Below are 22,207 nucleotides of genomic sequence, written 5' to 3' on the forward strand. Positions count from 1 at the left end.
TTGACAAGCAGATCAAAGCCAGAATAGGGATAACCTAGGAGAAGACCTGGAGTCAGAAGTTTTAATAATCTGGCAAAATATGCATTGTCTAAATTGCCAGAAACAACGTCAAGAATGATTGGAAGAATACAAGGAAGAGAACAGGGTAGAAACATTAAAGTAAGACCAGAGATGTCAAGCTATGACCTCTGGGGCAAAGGCTGTTTTTGTTAATAAAGTTTTATTGGAACACACCCGTTCATTTCCATAATGTCTATAGCTACCTTTAGCTCTGTAAAGGTGGAGTTGAAAGGCACCACAGAGACTGCGTGGCCCACAGCCGAAATTATTTACTACCTGGCCCTTTGCAAAGTAAGTTTGCCAACCACTGTTAGAGTCCCACAAAAGCCTAATGTAAGATGAGAACCTGTTTTAAGATAATAACTAGAGCTATAATGTTCAGGATTGAGTGGATGGAAGCATCCACTAGATTATCTGCTTTCCATCAAAGTACCACTTGTATTGCAAAGAAAGAAAGGCTCTTAACTGATCACTGAATTTATTATCCAGTGGGTTTTGAGCATTTATGATTTTTTTTATTTTTCATGATTAATTCTATTAGATATGATGTCTATACCAATATAAATTTAAACCAAATGAATATCCCTGGTACTAAAAGGAATCTCAATGATTTGGGGAAACTATTCCACAAAGACAATTTTACTACCGTGTACATTTGAGCAAGTGGATAATCAACTTAGTTGTATTAGGTAGCCCTAGCTACTATGTAAGCACAAAGAATGAAAAAATGTTCTCTCAAGTTATAGGGAGCCAGATTCATAACCATCCGTCACTTGCTTGGGCAAGTTACTGATAAACTCTGCAGAAAAATAACAAACTGTGTGTCCCTGCATCTTGGCTGTTGAAATGAGATTCTTTGTCTGATTGATGTTAGCAGAGAGGCTTGTAAAAATGCATTTCCAGCTGATTAGTTCAGAAGGTGTCAATCTCTTGCAGTCTTATGACCCGCAGACGACACGCCAGATGTACATTTGCTTTTTATAAACTAACAAAGATGAATGACTACATGTGAACATTCCTCTTCGGCAACCTATTGCCTAAAGGAAAATACTGGAGTTGTGGCGTGGTTGGGGGAGGGGGGGACGAGGGCATCTAATCTTTAATTTGTAAGATTAACAGAGATAAAATATAATAATTGGAAGTCCTTTCTCTAGTGAGTTGTTTCTATTTAGGTTAAAGAATGAATTCAAGGGAAAAACCTGCGAGAAGATAAAATATTTGTGTTAAATAATTCTCCCAACCATACACACACCCATTCAAAAGTCATGAAGTGAGAACTCTTAAATATATCCTAAAACACATAACTGAAGATTCCTTATAGTCTCTATATATAATCATAGATTGTTACTGAAGGGGCTTTATTTTTTAATTGGTTTCTTTTGAAGCCAGAAATGATACTGGAGCATTAGTTCAATAGTCTACTACTTTAAAAATCCAAGTCTTAATAACTCTTTCTATTTCTTTGAGAGAGACACAGAAAAAAAATATACAATGTATTACATTATTATAGCTTTGTGAAAAGTAAGCCTGTAGCATAGTTTTAGCTTTCTTCCAGAAATACAGGGAAACATTGAGAGATATTTTTCATCCTCGTGGCCTTTTGGCTAAGAAAGTATTTTGATAAATTTATATAAAATTTCAAAGCTCAGTTTCACTTGATTTGCTTAAAACATGATTTAAATTTTTATCAAAGGAGTAAAACTACATTTTCAAATAATTAACACATTTTTTTAAAAAATGTAACAGACATCTACATAAAAGTTATGTAACTATCATAAAGACACAATATATAAGAAGATCTGCTGGTCAGAAATTCTGACCCATCATGGTAACAAATTAAAATATGTAAAAGGAGTCCAACACCCTAAATTTAATTCAAGTATTCATGTATTAAGCTTGTTTTTCAACTACAAGGGAAATAGTGAAGGGATTTTTCGTTGTTTTCACTAGATAAACTAAGTCTCTTTCGGTATTAAGTGACAGAAAACCTAACCCACACAGGCATGAAGAAGAAGAGAATGGCTTGATTTATACAACTGAAAAGCCTGGGATCACAGGTGCAGCTTGTTGCAAAAACCCTAAAGATGCCACGATGACCTCTTGTTTTTCTCTCCAGCTCTTGGCTCTGCTTCTTCAACAGCTACATGGTTTGGGAGGTTCTCCTATAAGAGCAGTTGGATTGAGGCAGCAGTCGCAACCTCACAGCCTTACAGCTCCAACTGGTGGGGGTGAGGGAAAGGGGAGTCTCTGCAGACGGTTCCTGAAATTCACTCCAGAGAGACAAGTTAGGTCAAATGGACACTTCTGAACCAAACATGAAGGGGGAAATGCACAGAGACTGAGCGGTGGGGATGGATGGATATGGAAATGAAAGTGTACAGCTGTTGCCCAAAGAAGAGGAAATGAGTTTTGAGAGAACTCACAAGTGTTCACTACAATTCTGCTTCAGGTGGGCAAAATGACCTAAGGACGCTGATCCAGGGCCTCTCATCTTGGTTCTGACCTTACCTGTGTTGTTGCTGACCTACTTTTAGACTGGACCACATTAACTCAATTTAGTCTATCTTCTTGCATCTGGGTTTGCTGTCAGATAATGAAGGGGCAAACTTATATTCTATTAATAAGAGTGGCCTAAAGCCAAAACAGCTTCGTGGCTAGTATGGTTTGTTTTTTTTTTTTTTTTTTTTTTCCAAATAGAAGTTATTAGAAAAGCCCTTGTGTAAATAAAATATGTAGGTCAACTAGATATTTTCAACTGGGTTTGCCATAATAAGGTCATACTAAGACTTGAGATTTGGGTTTGAAGATTTTAAGACCATGTGTCCAATCTCTCAAGAGTGATTTAAAGTCTTCAGAAACTAATGTTTTTATTAATCTATACTGAGAAAAGTCATTGCCAAGCAGATCAAAATCCATGTTTCAGCTGGTCAGTGAGAGAATGATCTTAAGGGATAATGTCACTAAGTCATTGTAACCTAACACTCTTGTCCACTAATGAGTTGGTTTATGTTTTGAACAAAATACTTACATGGGCCGTGGAAGGTGGTTTCCTTTTGATGTTCCTGGAGAAGGCGCTAGCAGATTCTTTCTATCCATTACACTTTTCACGTCACCAGCACTGTAGGTCAATTTTCTTGTGGTGGGCTTCTTGTCATTTCCAATATTCCAACTCACTTAACATTTTCACATTTTAAAGTAACACCTCCATTTTTGTGGCCGTCCTATGAGGGGCTCAGGGTCCTGTTCAACATTTGAGGGATGCCTTCACTTTATCTGGAACATACTTTACCTTCCTGGAGAAAGCTATGTCCTCGAAAAGTGGTTGGCTCATCTCATCCATTGTACCTTGAATTGTATTAGCTTCACTTCACAGACATTCATTTTCTGACCTTTCCCCAAATTTTAGAACTTCACCCTACATAGGTCCAAAACCACAGACCCATGGTGCTCCCTGTGTTAACTCTGACTGCATTTTCTCTAAAATAGAGAAGGCATCCATAATTAGAATTAAAACAAATCTGTAGTCCTTCCTACTCCTAATAGATTATTCCAATCAGCAATTTTTAATTTCTTGCTCAGAATCCGCCATCTCCAATCCAAACATTTACTCCACGTGAAAGAGGCTGCCAAGTCTTTCCAAAAAGCGTGCCTCATAGAAATCACTCTCAGAATCCAGGAAGATTCCCTGGATCTGAAAGAAAATGAGCCAACGAACAAAACACATACGAAGAGGAATTCTCTGACCGGCTTGCACTTCTCTCTGCAGATGGGCTCGTTGACTGTATGGACCCCGACTGCTGCTTACAGAGCTCCTGCCAAAACCAGCCTTACTGCCGCGGACTACCTGACCCTCAGGACGTCATCAGCCAGAGCTTGCAGTCCCCCTCACAGCAAGCCGCCAAATCCTTCTACGACCGAATCAGTTTTCTTATAGGGTCCGATAGCACCCATGTCATACCTGGAGAGAGCCCTTTCAATAAGAGGTTAATGCCTTTTCTCCTTCATGTCGATTTGTAGCCATGTTATCAGTAGTTCCGTGCACGTTAGACAAAATGCTGAGGACTGTGAATTTGAGGAGCGAGCTTTGCCTTTCAACGCAGTTTTTCCTCTTTAGGCAAATCCCTCACCAAACTTCGCATCTCGGGCGTTTTTGACACAGTTCACGTGCTTTGTCGATTTCAGTACCTGAGCCGTAACAGGACATCCCATTAAGGAGTCAATAAATCTTCATTTAACTAGTTGATTTTGTTAGCACAGTTGGAAATGTTTCAAGAGAAGCAGTGAAAAGACCCCAAAAGGCAAAACAGAAGTGAGCTTTTTTTTTTTTTTTAGCTGAGCTCGCTAAATAATATAAATTATGAATTAATGTAATGGAACTGCTAACGGCATGGCAATAAGATTGCATAAGCTGTTTGACTGGTGCTTTGCAGAGCAGTAATGACCTGAAAATAAACCAGTAAGTGAAAGCAGGTGTCCTGTGTCTCGCTGAGTAAAAGAAGATGATTTACACTAGAACTCCTGGATCTGCCGTAATTTAACAGCATTAATGCAGTTAGACCCAGCAGTTGATTAAAAGTTGTTGCACAAATGTGCCTTATTGCCCCTTTAAATCTTATACTTCTTGGTCCCTGCAGATTTACGGATTGCCTTGGAATTAATTGGAAGGTATACTTTTCTTCATGTAAGCGCCAGATATATGACTTATGAAAAAGTGCAGTTTATAATTTTTAAAAATCCATCTCTAAATTATGGGTCTTGATAACTCTCCAAAACGCAGATTGCAACAAATTAAAACCCCGGGTAAACACTAGGCATTTAGAGAATGTGAATTGTGCTGAATTAAAAGGGGCATTGTCTTGGGACTCTTTGGGTCTGGTTTTTGTGAATAACAAGTGTGTGTGACAGTGTTATTTTATGCTTAGGTTGAATTATCTCTAAATCATGATAATGTGGGCCCGAGAAGACGAATGTTCGTTTTAATTCTTCTACTTTTCCCACAGCCTTGCATCCGTCATCAGGGGCCAAGTACTAACTGCTGACGGAACTCCACTTATTGGAGTAAATGTCTCGTTCTTCCATTACCCAGAATATGGATACACTATTACCCGCCAGGATGGAATGTGAGTTAAGTTAGTCCCACGGCACTCCCTCTGTTTGAAATATTCTCAGTATAAAAACTGGGCATTCTTATATCTCCCAGGATGTTTGATTATCCCTTTTAATATAGAACCGCATCAACTAATGGGCTCCAGAACTCTGTGACGGTGTGTGTGGCAGAGACTTAAAGTCACAGGCTCGTGTAGCTCCTTAAAAATTGATTTCATTTGCTAAGACATGATAACGGTGTTCTGGTTTTGTAGGAGAATTTTCTTCGTTTGAGAAGATTCATGTTGAAATATTTAGGAGTGACCTTCCATAACACCTACTACTTAAGCTTAGATGGTTCTGAAAAAAAATAAGTAGGTGGGCAGATAAAGCAATTCTGATCGCTTCTCGGCCTTTTGGCTAAGATCAAGTGATAAAGCAAATTTGGAAAGATGTTAATAAATTGGTAAATCTTAGTAAAAGGTAAATCTTAGTCTGGGTGTTCCTTGAATAGTTACTTTAATATTCCTGTAGATTTGCAACTCTGTCATATATGGGTTGGGAGAAAAGTTGGTTTCCTTTGTAAAGCGAATTTATTTAAGGAGCCAAGTGTTGTTGGAAGCGGTGTGGGATCAAATAATTCACCAAGTCATCTTGTTTTTTCTTAGGTTTGATTTGGTGGCAAATGGCGGGGCCTCTCTTACTTTGGTCTTCGAACGCTCCCCATTCCTCACTCAGTACCATACCGTGTGGATTCCATGGAATGTCTTTTATGTGATGGATACCCTCGTCATGAAGAAGGAAGAGAATGACATTCCCAGCTGTGATCTGAGTGGATTTGTGAGGCCAAATCCCATCATCGTGGCGTCTCCTTTATCTACGTTTTTCAGATCTTCTCCTGAAGACAGCCCCATTATTCCCGAAACACAGGTAGGATGTTCTAGCGGCGGTACTTGTAAGGAAACTGTTTTCAGATCATGTGGTTTCCAAAGAATCTTAAAAAAGGATTTTCAGAATTCCAGCACCATCCTAAATCATTCCACAGACTGAAACACAGAATGTGTGTAGGATATCTAGTTATTTCCTAAAGATATATTCAAAAAACTTTTTTTGTTCAGGCTATACTATGTCTGTATATATTTATTTAGTTGTAGCTAACAGCTTAAATTCAACAGCGAATAACATCTTCATTCATGTACTTGTTCACTGGAAAAAGGTTTTGATACCAATATGCTCCTTATGTCCTACTGACAGGGTAACAAGTGCTGTTATACGTGGTCATTACTGTCAATGACTTTCTGTTAAATTATAATTATAAGTTAAAAAAGTGATCAGAAAAGATGATTTTTAGCAGCAAATGTTCATTAATTTTCTCAAGACATTTTTATCTGAAAAAACTGGGTATTAAGTCTTACATTCTAACAGTTTATGATAAAGCCTGTTCCCCTCAGGGGGGAAAAAACTATATAACTTTTCTAAAAATAACCAGACTTTCACTATTCCTTTTATCTTCTGAAATATCTGGAGATTGTCTTCCTTCCTCTTTCTGTCCAATTAGAAAAACCTTGGGGTCTTAAAGATAGGACATTAGGTAAAAGAATACTGGACTTTATTCATAAGTGGCTAAGTAAAACTATGTGGTCTTTATTTTTTTAAAAAAGGTTTATCTGCGAGAGAGACAGACTGAGCAGGGGAGAGGGGCATGAGCATGGAGCTGGACACAGGGCTCCATCCCACCACCCCGAGATCATGATGTGAGCCGAAATCAAGTTGGTCGCTTCACCAACTGAGCCACCCAAACACCCGAGAAATATGCTGGTTCTAAAATACAGCAGCACAGAGCAGCTTTGTCCCATTCGCTCTTGAAATATTTATTTGACACCAGGCATTGTTAGAATAGAGCGAAGCAGTAAGCCAATCAGACCAAAGCTCCTTGGTCTCAAAGAGCTTTAGAGCTTTAGAGCTAATGGGAAGAGAGACAAAAAATGTTGTCATACATATAAATGTATGTCAGCTTGTGAATACAACTTACTTTTCAAAGATAAAACAGGGTCAGTTGACGGAGGTACAGTTTTGCAAAGTGTGGTCCAGGAAGGCCTCCTTGATAAGTTGATGTTTCAGCAGAAAGTTTAAGAAAAATGAAAGAATAAGCCCCAAAATAGAAGGATATTGCAGTTCGCGCTGGGAGCAAGTTCAGAAGCTCCGAGCAAAGACCATGCTTGGCTTGTTCACAGAGTGGCACAGAGACCAGCAGGTGTGGCTTGAGGGAAGGGGTGACACACAAACCACCAATCACTGAAGACCGTGGCCGCCTTTTTTTTTTTTTAAGATTTTACTTATTTATTTGAGAGAGAGAGCACGTGCGGAGGGTGGAGGGGGCACGGGGCAGAAGAGGGAGAGAATCTCAATCAGATACTCCTCGCTGAGTATGGAGCCCAGTGCGAGGCTCAATGCCACAACCACGAAATCATGACCTGAGTCAAAACTAAGAGTTGGACCCTTAACCAGCTGAGCCACCCAGGCACCTCTACTGGTTTCCTTCTTCAAAAGGGCACTGTAGTTGCTACACTAAGAATCTTCTATATTGGGCAAAGGTTGAAACAAGGGGACCAGGTAGGAGACAGTCTCTGTTTGGAGAAATGATGATGGATTGGACAAAGGAAGTTGGGGCTGACAGGATAAGAAGTGGATGTGTGCTAACGGAGTCCAGGGCAGAGGTTGGGAGTAAAACGTAAACTTGGGGGTCATTAGTGACACAGAAAAATAGAAAGCATAGGAGGAGATCCCCTAGGGAAGGAGTGCAAATAGAGAGCAGACAAGAGGAGCCAAGAAGGTCTGGGATAACAGGTTAAGAACTCTCACAGGCGAATACAATGCAGAAGAGACACCTCAATGATTTACTGCATAACCGTCAAGCCAGCTTTGAGCTAAAGCTTTTGGAAGTTCATTATAACCTTGTGCAATGTAGTACTTCCTCCCCAGAGGCCATCTTGCAGTAGCTCTGAACTTCTTAGCCACTCCTTAAGTAGATTTAACCTCGAGACTCTGTCTATAGGTGGCAGAGTTTTAGTAAACTGAGTCATTGAAATGGGTTTCAAATAGTCAGCAATTCCAGGAATGCCTGAAGGATCTGTTGGGTTTTTTCCCTCCATTCCACCAGTCTGCAGACATTTAGTAGAATTTTACTAAGAGCCCAGCATATATGAGGTACTCTACAAGGATAAAAAGAATAATACAGACACGGATTCCTACCATTCTAAATGTGATCCAGATTTGAAGGAAGAGCTCTGCATGTTCAAAAGAGAGGTCTATTCCTAAGGAAGCCAAAAAGGGCGTCCCAGAGGTGGTTGGCCTTCAGAGTGGGGAAAGAATATTCCAGATTGACGACAATGTGAAAGCAACCACACAGTGGTAAAAACAAATGATAGTGTATTAAAACTGGTGAGCTACTTAAATATAGGGCATGTAAGAGATAGGTTGGGGCTAGATTATGAGTGGCCCCAAAATACCACACAGTGGTACTGAATTCTTTAGGCAATGTGGAACCAGGGGGCCCATGGTCCCTTTTTCGGATCTCTCTAAAGCTAACTCAAGACGCAAAATGTGTAATTGATAGAAGAAGACAGAGAAATCAGTGAACTGACTACCGTTCACTGTGTTTCTGTACATAGCCGGCGCTGAGATGGGGAGGGCCCAACACTCAGCATGGTGGTGGAAGTGGAGAAGAGGGAACAGATTAGACTGAGATTTGGAAGGTAGAATTGACAAGATATAGTTTCCTTTTTTTTTAATGACTGGATATGAAACTTTATTTATTATAAAATAAAATATTTGTTAATTTACTATAAAACAAAACAAAAATAACAAAATTAAAGAAAGTAAGTCTCATATTTTATTACCTCTTTTATATTAATTATAGTGTCTAACTGAATATTTAATGGGGTGAAGAGTGGGGCTTACAGATCACACAGATGGCAAAAAAATAGGCTGGATGTTTATTTTTCCTCCCTGGCTGGGTGTACTTTTCCCACTAATGCAAAATAACACGGTCAAGTTAAATTACATAGGAGAAACACATGTTTTAATGAACTAAATTACAGATATTTGTTCCATGGAAGTAGGTTAATGATGACAAAGATAATAATCTGTTATTAAAATCAGGGATAACATATGATATTTTGAATTAGAGAAGCAGGTCCTACCAGATCACTGGAAGTATCTATTTAATTAATGAAAGACTACCTTACATATAGAAAACCTATCCGATTTATGAGAAAGTATTTTGAAAATAAATTAAGGGGAAATAAATTATATGCCTTAGGGTTCAATCACTTACATTTTCAGAGCCATTTCAAGAGTCACAGAATCCATTTTTCAAGCCAACCCACTGATATTTCACCCTAATGATGGAAGAACAATGAGTTCCATTTACATTATTCACTCTGTAGCCCACAGCCACACCAAAGTGCTGTCAATCTTAAATGTAATGTTCTCTGTGAGTCTAACGGCTCTAGAAAGTTTCCGTACGGCCATAAACTATTGGGCTTCAGAGTCTCTGTGGCCGAAGTCAGTGCGCATGTTCCATAAGGAAAACCCCACAGTTGTGAGCTGGTGCTGAGTAGAGCTATGCCTTCTTCGTCCATGGGACCGCATACCATTGCTCTTGACGCCACCACTGGCCCCCCGCCACAGTGGTGGTTTGCTCAGCTCATTCTCTGGTGCTACTCGCTTATACGCAGACTGACCACTACAGCCTCACTGTCCTGGGCCCTACAGCAGTCATTGCAATTTGGAGACGACAAATAACCCATCAATCCCAACTGTTCTCTGCAAGAGGACTGGATTCTACTCACCGCTACATTGCTATGCTATGTATTTTTTCTAACAGTCTAAATAATGAATCTTGGTCAGCCAACATGGGGAAATCTTGGAGAATGTTATTTAATTCTTGGTGGACAGAATGGTGACTTCTTGGTGCAAAGTCTTGAGCCTAGATGGCCTTGTACTTTGCAAGATACATAGGGTAGTAAACCTCTGAAAACCTACCGTTGTTAGCCAAATAGGAGCTTAGCAGTGGTCATTAGCATCTGCGCTGTCAGGAAAAGACGTTATATGCTACACAAATACATTTTCAAAATAATGTAATATTTCTAAAATACTTTGGCATAGGTCGATATAAATTTGTTGATGTTCAATGAGCCAGTCACAGTGATGGGTCAATTGTGGGGTTAAGAATATGATCTTTTAAAATCTAAAAAGGAGAGCATTCTTAGGCAGGGAATTATTTTAACTTTTCACAGTCCAGTTTCAACTCAAGAAGTACACATTGAGGGACTTGTGTGTGTGTTCAATAACATACTAGTTGTTCTCTCCGGGAGAATTTATGCAGCTCTGACCTCTTAGTCCATCTACCATCATATCAAAAACCAGCAGTGAGTCCTCGCTCAGCATTTAACTAATTATGAGAATATGCGTCTGTTATATTACCTCTCAGCATGGGTATGGAGTTCACTACAATTTAACCCAATGGAATTGGTCTTTTCTGTACCCACTCCTGTCTTTCTAGGCTGTGACCATTCAGCTGCCAAGGCCATAGATGTAGGTCTAATCCCTAAATGAGGCAGCTGTCATAGGCCAGAACTTTGGCCCAGACGGCATCCCTGCTCTGGGCTAACCATCTTACAAATGTCTGCTCAAATTCTCCAGGATGACAGGGGTGAACGATGGGTTAGTCAGAGTCTGCTGTGACTATGAGCTAATAAAGTCCGTGCGTGTCGGCTCTGTGTCCTGTATGAGAAGTAGCACCTGAGGTGTGATGAACTTGAGTGAGTGACAAGAAGCTTTGAGGAGGAGAAAAATTGGGCTGGCAGCAGAGTTATTTTTAATTATCGAATAAAGTAACAGCTCAGATGTGTCTTTGCTGTCCTATTTCAGTTGCTGGGCTCATTTCCTTTAAATCTATTTTAGCTAATGGTTCACCTGTGACCCAAGTTTGAAGTTTCTACTTTATGCACACCTAGGTGCTCCATGAAGAAACGACCATTCCAGGAACAGATTTGAAACTTTCCTACTTGAGCTCCAGAGCGGCGGGATATAAGTCAGTTCTCAAGATCACCATGACCCAGTCTGTCATACCGTTTAATTTAATGAAGGTTCACCTTATGGTGGCTGTGGTAGGAAGACTCTTTCAGAAGTGGTTTCCTGCCTCGCCAAACCTGGCCTATACTTTTATATGGGATAAAACAGACGCCTATAACCAAAAGGTCTATGGTCTGTCGGAAGCTGTTGGTAAGTTCCACATCGATATAGTCTGCGTCAAAATAATTGTCTTGGAGTCAGAACTCCCATGAAGTCGACTGTCACCCATGGAAATCACTGGATAAACAGATGGGAAGACAGTAAGGTGGACCTTGGGGAATTTTAAGCTGGTTGGTGGAGACCTGCCATGGGAAAAGGGACTGTATTCCCTGTGATGTGGAGAAAATATCCCTTCTTTTCTGGCTGAAATTCTGTCTTCAAAAATGTTCTGAATGAGATTCCAATTTCTCCTCACTGTCCTGCTTACTTTTTCACCTTTTGTTTTTTGCTAAACTTATCTCCTTAGCTTTCCTTACCCTTTTTTTTTTAATGTGCTCTGTATCTAATAGGGTTGATTCAACACATAATGATATTTAAAAGGATATAGACAATATTTGTGTCCCAAAATTATTTCAGCTCTTTTGACTAGGAATCAGTTTTGTAGAATGACATTCTTAAAAGCCCATTGCTTACGGAATGACGGGACAACGTGATCAGAGATTGGTGTGTTGACATATATATGGTCTAGCTTCATGCTCAGGTTGAGACCAGCAAAAACTGATGGATACTTTTTGTTCTATTCATTTTTACCAGAGAATATTCTAGATATTTTATTCTGAAATTAATGTATAACTTGGGTTTGACTCAGTTCCTATCAATCAGATAATTGCTGCTTCTCCTTTCACTTTGTTCTAAATCTTAAAATCCATGTTTCATAAGAACTCTGAAGCTTTTTATTGGTGACTTGTTCACAGTAATTTACAGCTAGCATTACCGTTCAGTCCTGATAGTAACATGTGAATATGTCGTCATGATCATACTATCTTCTCTGCTGTATTGAACCTGACTTGTCATAAACATTTTGTGCAACTTTTAATACTCTTGGAAACTAAACAGCTCTACTTACTCAGATAGCAAATATTATTTTTAGTTGTTATCATCTGATCACCACCTGGGGCTGATTTATCAGATCTAATTGCTTAACCAGGTGCCCAATCTGGTCTTCATCTTGTGCTGTGAACCCCTTGGGAAAGAAATGGTGTGAGGGGAAAAAAATACTAGTTTCCGATCAAATCAATAGAAAAATAATATTTGAAGATAGTTTCTTAGAAAAACACCTTCTGTGTTGTCAGATCTTTTCATATAAAAATAATCTCCACGCATAAATGAGTGGAAATAGAGTCTTAGAACACAACTGTGGAAAAAAGCAGTTTTATCAAAATAATAAATTGCAATAAATAAATTTTATCAAAAAAAGTTGAGAAGATGTACTATGCTTTGTCTTGATTCCAGTGTCGGTTGGATACGAATACGAGTCATGTCTGGACCTGACTCTGTGGGAAAAGAGGACCGCCATTTTACAAGGCTATGAATTAGACGCTTCCAACATGGGTGGTTGGACATTAGATAAACATCATGTGTTGGACGTTCAGAATGGTAAGATCTTGTTTGTAGTTAATACCACTTGCCTTGAATAGATTGTGGCAACATTTTATCTTCTGCATGCTGTAGGATTAGAATTAGTAGAAAAAATAAAGATAGATTTTTAAAGACTCTACCAGTCTGAGGTGGGAAAAACCTAATCTTCTTGTGAACTTTGAATCCGTCATAAATTCATCACCAAAATAGTTCTCCCACTTGAATGTAAATGACTTTGGTGCTGCACTGAAAGTACTCTATGTGGTAGTCTTCACACAGATTCACCCAGCGGTGTCTAACTCTATAATAAGCCCAGAGTGCTTATTGATTGAGAGTGCTTTAGGAAGTTTACCAAAAATGGAGGGAGGGGGAACTTTTTTTAAAGTAAAAAAAAAAAAAAATCCACGTGACTTTACTGAAATATTTCTGATAGATCTTAATCCTTAAGTAATTAGCCTATTCTGAGCATGTAGACTTTTTTTCAGTTCTTCTTAGATTATATGTGAGAAAAAATTGTTCTCCTGCTCAGATTGGGTTCCATATGCTCTTACTTTGTAATTATTAGGAAAAATAAAGGAATAATCTGAGAAGAAAGCAAGGATTGAGAGGGATTACTCATAGTAAACCTTATACTATAAAGGAATATTCTCTGACAACAGATATTTCATATATCACGGGAGATATAAATTATTTTACAAAACTTGACCGGCATAATCTCATAAAGAATGTGGTTTATATTAAACGAACTCTCTTGTCCTCACTGTGTGTTTGACGTTTTGCCCTCATGCCGCCTACACCTAAGTATTTTCTAGAAAAGCAGAACCTTAAGGTGACTTCCTCTAGCCCCCCATCCTAAACCGTATTATGCTAGTACCTCTCTACCCTGCCTTGCCAAATCTCCCTTTCCAATAGGAGATTTCCCAGTTGTGGTAAAATCTCTATCTTGGACTTCACAAAGGTTTTTGGAAGGTTCAGAGTTTTGAATTGAGCACGAAATACAACTAAATGTTTATGAGTATTGGTCACTTTTTCAGATTAATGTTACTTTGATATCTGTTCTTTTTATTTAAAAAATTTTGTTGTCAGAGCTGGAGAGGGTACATTTTCGATTTCCAAACATAATGAATGTACAGTAGTGTCCAAGCCAGTGCTGGAGAACGCTGGTGTCTGGCCTCTAGAAGAGAATCGTACCGAGCAAATCGATAGAGAAAAACCCTCCACCCGTTTCCTACCTTACAGCAGCACTGAGCTCTTCGCCCGGTCCAGCTGTATTCTGAACATCGGGTTGCCATTCAGTGAGTGTGCCCGAAGGTTTGGGAGCAGAGCCCATAGCTAGTGCCACGTGCAGCACACGCTTGGGAAAAGCGAGGCTCCTAACCAAGAAGGACACTCCATATGTTATCCCTAATCATCAGCCGGGTCTGAAGCCGTGCTTTTCCGTCTGTCATGTTGGGAACACCAGGCACAGTCACAGGCTTTCAAAATGCAAAGCCACATGCCCAATGTGCCCCTGGCTGCTCCCGATTAAATGATGTGAAATGATATTTCACACAATTTGACATATTGCTAGATTCCTTCAGAATTTCTTTATAAACCAAACCAGGGGAACCTCTCTAGAAACATTTTAGTTATTGTGAGAATATAGGGTCAAGTTCAGAGCCCCAGGATTTTGCCAAGAGATTATGAGCTGGTAGGGGGTCAACAGGCAGAGAGCTCCAGAAAGCCCATGCCTTAAACCCACTTTGTAACAATGGTGAATTACACTGTTACAATACCCAAAACTGAGTTTAGAATTCAGGTGGATTTGAGAAATTTAGATACTCTGTGTGTGTCTCTCTCTCTCTCTCTCTCTCTCTCTCTGTCTCACACACACACACCCTCTACCAGGATAATATATAGTTTGCTTTTATTAAAATATCAGGTCAGCTGTAGAAGCTAGGCTACCCCAAATTCTGTCCTCCACAAATTGCTATAAATTATAAAATATATGTTGTTTTAAAAATGTGAGGTGACCTAATTCAGGGGGTAAACTGCTTGTGATTTCAAATTTTATCCAAGAACCGTTTGACAAGGAGTGGCTTCTCAAAGTGACATGTGTCTAATTGACTAAACAAAGTGATTTGTAATCGTGACAAGCAGGGTGAGCTATGAAACGTATTAAAGATGAAGAGAAGGCCGAAATGGAGACAGTGACAGGTGTTTGCAGGCCTGGAACGTGGAAGTAAATATTCTAATGTTCGTCTTTTTCTTCTGTCATAATAGAGGAGAATCATGAAGGACCAATTGTTTAAAATAATGACTGAATACATCAGGCTGAGCAGAACAGTAGGCTGGCTTGTAGCATTCTTGCATGAAACTTACAGACCTGGCCCTTCCAGGAAAATAGAGTTCCATAATTGTCAAATAACATAATCGCAGAAAGAAGGATCTTAGGTAACATTAATGTATTCTTTGAAGATTCAAGGCAAAAGGCTTTTCACGTGTTCGGTCCAGCCTTATTTGGCTTATTTTTCTTTAAATTTGATCTTCTCTGATTTCTTTATGTAAATTTTCTGTGATTATTACATCACTCAAAAAGCATTTCAAAGTAATCATAGAATCCACCTAAAAATGTGCTAAGCTATAAGAAGAACATAATCATTCTGATCTCTTCTTCATTTTAAAATTACCCCGAAGTGGGAGGAAAAAAACGCATTCTTGAGTTTCCTGTTTGTACTTTCATGGATTAATTCTTTTAACCGTGTAGCTGCTAAAAAGTATAAGCATTGGCTTGAAGAACTGCTTTGAAATAGAGGACATTCAATAAATATATAATACGTACAACTCTGAAGTCCAAGCAACAGACGGTGTATACAGATAATATCCCTCTGCAAAGTGTCATGAAATACAGTGACAGCTGACCATCCAGGGTACCTCAGGCCAGGAGGAAACCACTGATCTGCTCTCTAGATAATAATGGAGAGTGAATAAAATTAGAATCACAACTCAAATCCAGTTTCTAAATATGAAAATATTTACTATTCTTCTAGGATTTTTTTTTTCTCAGATTTTCATTGAGGACCCTAATGGCGCAAACTGACATTGTATCTTAAGTAGGATTGGCACTTGCATGCCTAAAAGCAGAATTCTCCTTAAATAATAAGTTGCCCTTCCATAACAGCTTTGCTATGTTTGGAATTTTTAATGACGGCGTGTATATGCATCTTCGTGTCGGTTACGAGTATAACCAGGAAGAACGTTCTTTGGCAGCATAATAGTATATAGGGGGTTTGACACTCACTGTCTAAATTTATTTTCTATAAAGTAATTTTTAAATTTTTAAATTCAGTGATACACTCAGAAGGAAGAAATTCATATTGCTGGTGCACATTTTTGTTGGTTGGATTAATTCATAATAGTATAACATCGTTAAGCAATTGGAAAACTTATTATTCCCTGAAGAACATGTAGAATGGTTCTCAAATTTGGTTGCACATTAGGGTCATCTGGAGATTTAGGTTTTTTTTTTTTTTTATTTTAAGATGTTATTTATTGGGGCACCTGGTTTGCTCAGGCTATTGGGCATCTGCCTTCAGCTCAGGTCGGGTTCCCCGGATCCTGGGATCCAGCCCAGGCTCCCTGCTCAGCGGGAACCTGCTTCTCCCTCTCCCTCTGCTGTTCTCCTTGCTTGTGCTCTCTTGCTCTCTCTGTCAAATAAATAAAATCTTTAAAAAAAATTTTTTTTCATTTATTTACTTGACAGAGAGAGAGAGTGCACACGCAAGTGGGGCGGGGGCAGAGGAAGCAGGTGCAGCAGACTCCTCACTGAGCAGGGAGCCTGACCTGGAGCTTGATCCCAGGACCCTGAGATCATGACCTGACCCAAAGGAAGACACCCAACCGCCTAAGCCGTCCAGGCACACTATCTGGAATGTTTTCCTAAAAGCCTGCCCTCAGACCGGTTAAATCAGGAGCTCTCAGGATGAGATCCAAGCATCAGTGGAACAGACCCAGTCTGTCCCACTGTGTAGCCAAGTTTGAGAACCACCGATGTCGACAATTTGGGCTTTTAATTTTGCTGATTAGTCCTCTGTTTCTTTCACCAGCCCTCCCTTACATGCATAACAGACAGCACTTTTCATATATATCCTTTGTGTTTTGCCAAATGATATTTTACACCAGGTTAAATAAATAGAGTTCTTGTTCTTTCCGAGAGAACTTGAAGTAAATGTTCCCAGTCTATATCCACAAAGCACTGAATTATAGTTACACCTAGAGTGAGCATGTTTACTTTTCATCTTTCTGCTTTGTATTACAAGAACAATGCATTTTGTGTCTTCCAGGCATACTGTACAAGGGCAATGGGGAAAACCAGTTCATCTCCCAACAGCCTCCAGTTGTCAGTAGCATCATGGGAAATGGCCGGAGGCGCAGCATCTCATGCCCCAGTTGCAATGGTCAGGCCGATGGTAATAAATTGTTGGCCCCGGTTGCATTAGCTTGCGGGATCGATGGCAGCCTGTATGTAGGGGATTTCAACTATGTTCGGCGAATATTCCCTTCTGGAAATGTAACAAGTGTTTTAGAACTAAGGTATGTCTTTCCTTAATTTGTTTTTTTTTTTTTTTTTAAGATTTTATTTTTTAAGTAATCTCTGCACCCAGCATGGGGCTTGAACTTACAACCCAGGGATCAAGACTGGTGTGGTCCTCCACCTGAGCCAGACGGGCAGCCCCTTAATTTGGGATTGTTACCAAAGCTGAGCCTGCCTTTATAAGAAAAAGTGTTTAGTCTAATAGACCAATTTATTTACTTAAGTATACCTTCCCAATGTTTAAAATTCTTCCTGAAAAAAAGTCAGATTCTTGGTTAAAGTCAGGAAAAGCACAACATATATATTCTGTGCCATAAATGTATACAGGAGTGTAAAGGCACCCAACATAGAAAATGTCTTACTGATTTCAGGGCATTTTCTGTGCTCCAATAGGAGAGAACTATGACTTTTAAACTCCTTTAGTTCTTCAGAATACTTCTTGATATAGGTTGTTACTCTTTTATGTCACATGGGTTGAAATGAAGAGAGAATATTTCCCTACAGTATCAGGACATAAGAGTAAGGCAATAACTTTCCATTAGAATATTGGATCTTCAAGTTGGGTTAAACCGTTAGCCATAATACCAAAAGTTAAAGTTACAAATTGTTGCTTTGCCTTGTTCATTTAAGTGCAATTATTAAAATCATCCTATTCTGTTAATTATTTGATAAGCCTTGGCTTACGAAATTCCTTTCCAGTGTTATTTCTGCTTAAGTTGGCAATTTTCCATTCAAATAATTAAAATCTCAGTATGCAACTCATTATATTTTAGAAACTTTTTCTAACTGTGCTTTTTTTCCCCCCACCTTTTTATCTGCTTCCACCAAGAAATAAAGATTTTAGACATAGGTAAGCATCTTCCTAAAAGGTTACTGTGTATTTTCAAATGTCCTTTTTACATGTTGATGTGACTCTCTGACATCATTTTCTAAGAACATTTCATCATGAGAGAGGAAACTTAGTATCACAGAACATCTGAGGAATGAAAACTGCTTAAATGAACCATTCATATGTAGCATGTTGCAAATTCCATTATGCAACATAATCTGAAAAGCTATTTTCAAGTTAGTTAATAAAATAAATTTTGTCACCAAAAAAAAAAAGAAATTATAAGGAACATGTCCATAGAATAAATATATTTCTAGACATCAGTTACTGGCTCACATAATCTAAGCCATATTGAACAGAACAAAATTTGAAGCAGAGTAGGAGACTTCAAGACATTTAGTTTGGTTTATTGGGCCCAAAGCTTATTCAATTGGGGAGATTCTGTTTAAGAAAAAGAATCTGAGAAATGTTTTACTGTGGCAAATTTTTTAAAATGTAAGATCATGTGATCGTGTTCCCTGGGGCCTCACCGGGCTTGTAAGGAACTGTACGAAGGAATCCTAATACTTGAGCTTTGTTAACTTCCTGGTAAATTTCATCACCGTGGTCATTTATATTGTCCCAAGTTGAGAGAGTCACTAGATTTGCGTTTTAAGAAGTAATGTTTTCATGGACACCATTATGAAGGAAAAGACTTTCTTCCAAGTTTAGGATGAGAACAGTTGAAACAAGTGTGTGAGCTCAGAAGTTTTTCAGATTCTACTTGCAACGTGTCCTTAGGTAGAGAAGGCAAAGCAAAAGCTTGTGTATAGAGTGTTTTGACTGAAAAACTTCCCACAGGGCAACAAAAAAGGGAAAAAAAGTAATATATTTTAAAGTAAAGCTCACCCAAAAAAGCTAGACTTGTTGCACCTGCTGGATCTCATTTGGCCAGTAAAGGATCTAATGAAATGATATCGGGTAGAAAAATTAGAAATAGTTTATGTGACATCCTTGAGATGAGCACATCAGCATTACCCACTGGAACAATGTTGCAGAGATTAACAAGGAGGGAATAAGAGACAAGGTTCCCCCAGAAGATGAGAAGCTGGTGCATATCCGTATGACCAGGCATGGCCCCAGGCCCTTTCCCCGAGATGCCCTATTGAGTTTGTGCTGAATGAGATGCCCTATGGAGCTTGTGCTCTCAGCTAATAGCTCGCCACGTGCTAAGATTAACAGTAAATTTCTCCAGACTGCTGAGCACACGAAGCTCTGCTATTAGAATCCACAGCAAAATATCAAAATTGTTCTGGCCTCGCCTTCTTGGTAACTGTGGAGGAAAGAGGGAAGACAGACCCGTGCACACACCAACTAAATGTGAAAATGCTGGAGGCCATACAGAAAGAACGATCAAAGCAGCTCCTTTTTAACAAACCAGCCCTTCACCTGCCAGGCTCGGTGCCAGACGTTTTATATACTTTATTGCAGATCCAAACAATAGTCCTTTGGGGTTCCAGATGAGGTCACTGAAACTCAAGGAAGCTTTGGGGAGGAGGAAGCATTTTTTCCCCAAGATACATAACTAAGAAGTGGGGAACAGGGATTTGAACCACTCTGAACAGCGTGTTCATTGCACGACACCGCGCAGTCCGTTTTTTATGTGTCCAAATGGCTAGAATTCTGTGGGATAATTCCCTGGGTACACAAAAGGCTAGATTTATTTCACAATCATTGGACAAATTACTTAGAGCTATAATCTCTCTCCCTGGGGGGAAAAAAAAAACTACATTGATTAGAGGTTCGAGCTCCATTATTATTAACAATACTTCCTAATATGAGCTCTTTATGTACTAACTCCTGCTGTCGGGCAGTGATACTCACTATGCTCCCTCTCTCATGACCCTCCTTAACCTTTCTCCTCCGCACGTTATCCTGGCTAAGTGTGAGCTCCTGCATTTCCTTTTGCTCCATGCATGTAAAACGCACTGTTTGGGTTTTATATTGATATTCATGCTCGCTAAATCAGTGTTGACTGATCACTTCCCATGTACTAGGCAACTTTGACAAATAATAATGTAAGAAAATCCATGCTCTCAGAACTAAACAATCTAGTAGGGGAAACAAGATATATAAGTAACAAACTAAGTAACATTATCAGTATCCTGCTTTGGCACTTTGTTATGTCCAGGGCTTATACTGTGAGAGGAATTCTGTGAGGGAAAAGATTACTGGGGATGGGGTGTGATAAGTGAAATGTCTCTGGAAGGTGATATTTGACCTAGGTCTGAAAATGAAGTCTGCTTAAACAGAGCAACAGGAAGAAAGGCGTTGGGAGGCAGTTGTGAGGAAAGAATACAGAACAAGGGACGTTACTGGGGTTTGTGAAAGGCATGAGCAAGACGTGTTCTAAGAGGAGTCAGATTTACCTGGGTGGAGCAGGGGATCCATGTGGGAAATAGTAAGAGATACAGGTAAAAAGTCAGGGTAGGGTCAGATTGCTTAGGGCCTTGAGTGCTCTAAGGAATCGCTCTTCTGTCCTGTAGGACAACAGATATAGTGGACAGCCATTTTCTGACCTTGAACAAGATGGCGGCATACTCAAAATGGCCCTCGAGGAAGATGAGTCTGATACCAGTGTTCAGGATGATTTGAGGATCGGTTAGAAAGCTGTTGCCTGAAACCATGAGATGCTAGGTACCTGAAAGAGTATGGCTAGCAAGGAAGGAAACCCACCCATAATATAAAGGAAGGCAGAGAATGAACATACTATATAAGGGTGATGAAGAAGAAGATGATAAAAAAGAGAGGACAAAAATAGGGATTCCATTTGCTCAATAACTAATTAATCAAAACGGACTTCACAAAGGCAAAATATGTCAACTCACTGGAGCTTCTCTATTTTGCTTAAAAAAATAAAATTCTTTCCAGGTGCTTCTTCCTATTTGCCTATGTTCTCTTCCTCGTCGTAGTTGATAGGATACTGTTGGCTTTCTCTTTATCCCCACTGTGCTGGCTAGCATCAAAGTCATAAGGGGCTTAGGAACAGATGATAAGAGGAAAAAGATATTGAAAATACATCTAAATATACAAAAATGAACAGTGTAGGCAGTTAATGATTAAGTAATATATAAAAATGCATGATTCTGGTCATTTACTAGTTTTGTATACTATTAAAGAGTCTCATGAATTGGACTAATGGGGAACATAATTAATGAAAATATTAAATAACAAAATAAATATAAAAACACATAGTCTTTTTATTTTAAAATCCAGAGTATTCTGTCATACCAAATATAATAAGTGCTGCCAGGATATCATATCAAATAAAAGTCTCAAGCTATACTTGAATGAACGGATATAAATACTAATCAATCAACACACAAAATTTTTTACATAAAAGGAAGCTTCTGAAAGCCTTAAAATTTTAAAGATCTCTTAGCTATGCTAAATATCTCTCCTGTAGGTTTATAGTATGAGTTTGCTAACAAACTCCTTTTGTAGGCAATAAATTTTAGCTCATCTCTGTTCCAATTCTCTAAAATTCCAAAATAAAGGAACTTAAATTAATTAAGCAATCCCAGTTAAGAGGCCATAAAATATGTGAGCCTAAAAATCAAACTTTGTGAATTTTATATTACCAATTAAGAGATCAAAGAAAATGCCGATCACAGGTCTGTGAACTTGAATCAATTAAAGTTTAAATACAAGATTATAAAAGCTTGATTCAGCACTTCTTATTGACTTCATATTTAAAAATCAAACAGACACAGAAATACCACATCCCAAAGCCCTGCTTGCAAGTATAAAAAGTTTCAGACCCCAGAAAAGAGGCACTTTATTGTTATCCATAAATATGATTTACGCTTTTCTGTGTTCTAAGGGCTCTGGCACAATTTCCAATAAAAAGATGAAAGTGCTAATGACATCTCTTCTATAGCTTGTTCTTTGCAAATATCTCTCTA

The 22,207-nt window shown here is 38.9% G+C and overlaps 1 protein-coding gene across 9 annotated transcripts in view; it reads left to right on the forward strand.

Annotated features, from left to right (window-relative positions):
* Positions 1 to 22,207, forward strand: part of TENM3 (teneurin transmembrane protein 3) — a 436,872-nt gene that overhangs the window by 370,752 nt on the left and 43,913 nt on the right. For 6 of the 9 annotated variants that reach the window (XM_013058964.2, XM_045069404.1, XM_045069407.1 and 3 more), the window contains 7 exons: positions 3,827 to 4,043; positions 5,061 to 5,180; positions 5,814 to 6,075; positions 11,166 to 11,433; positions 12,736 to 12,879; positions 17,184 to 17,433; positions 18,264 to 18,284. In XM_013058964.2, the coding sequence (XP_012914418.1) occupies positions 3,827 to 4,043; positions 5,061 to 5,180; positions 5,814 to 6,075; positions 11,166 to 11,433; positions 12,736 to 12,879; positions 17,184 to 17,433; positions 18,264 to 18,284 (1,282 nt within the window). The remainder of the gene's footprint in view (positions 1 to 3,826; positions 4,044 to 5,060; positions 5,181 to 5,813; positions 6,076 to 11,165; positions 11,434 to 12,735; positions 12,880 to 17,183; positions 17,434 to 18,263; positions 18,285 to 22,207) is intronic. The other 3 variants (XM_045069405.1, XM_045069406.1, XM_013058968.2) reach the window with 1 other exon arrangement.

Source organism: Mustela putorius, unplaced genomic scaffold (assembly GCF_011764305.1).
Source record: "Mustela putorius furo isolate JIRA1106 unplaced genomic scaffold, ASM1176430v1.1 tig00003932_pilon_pilon_pilon:0A:0A, whole genome shotgun sequence".
Taxonomy (NCBI): domain Eukaryota; kingdom Metazoa; phylum Chordata; class Mammalia; order Carnivora; family Mustelidae; genus Mustela; species Mustela putorius.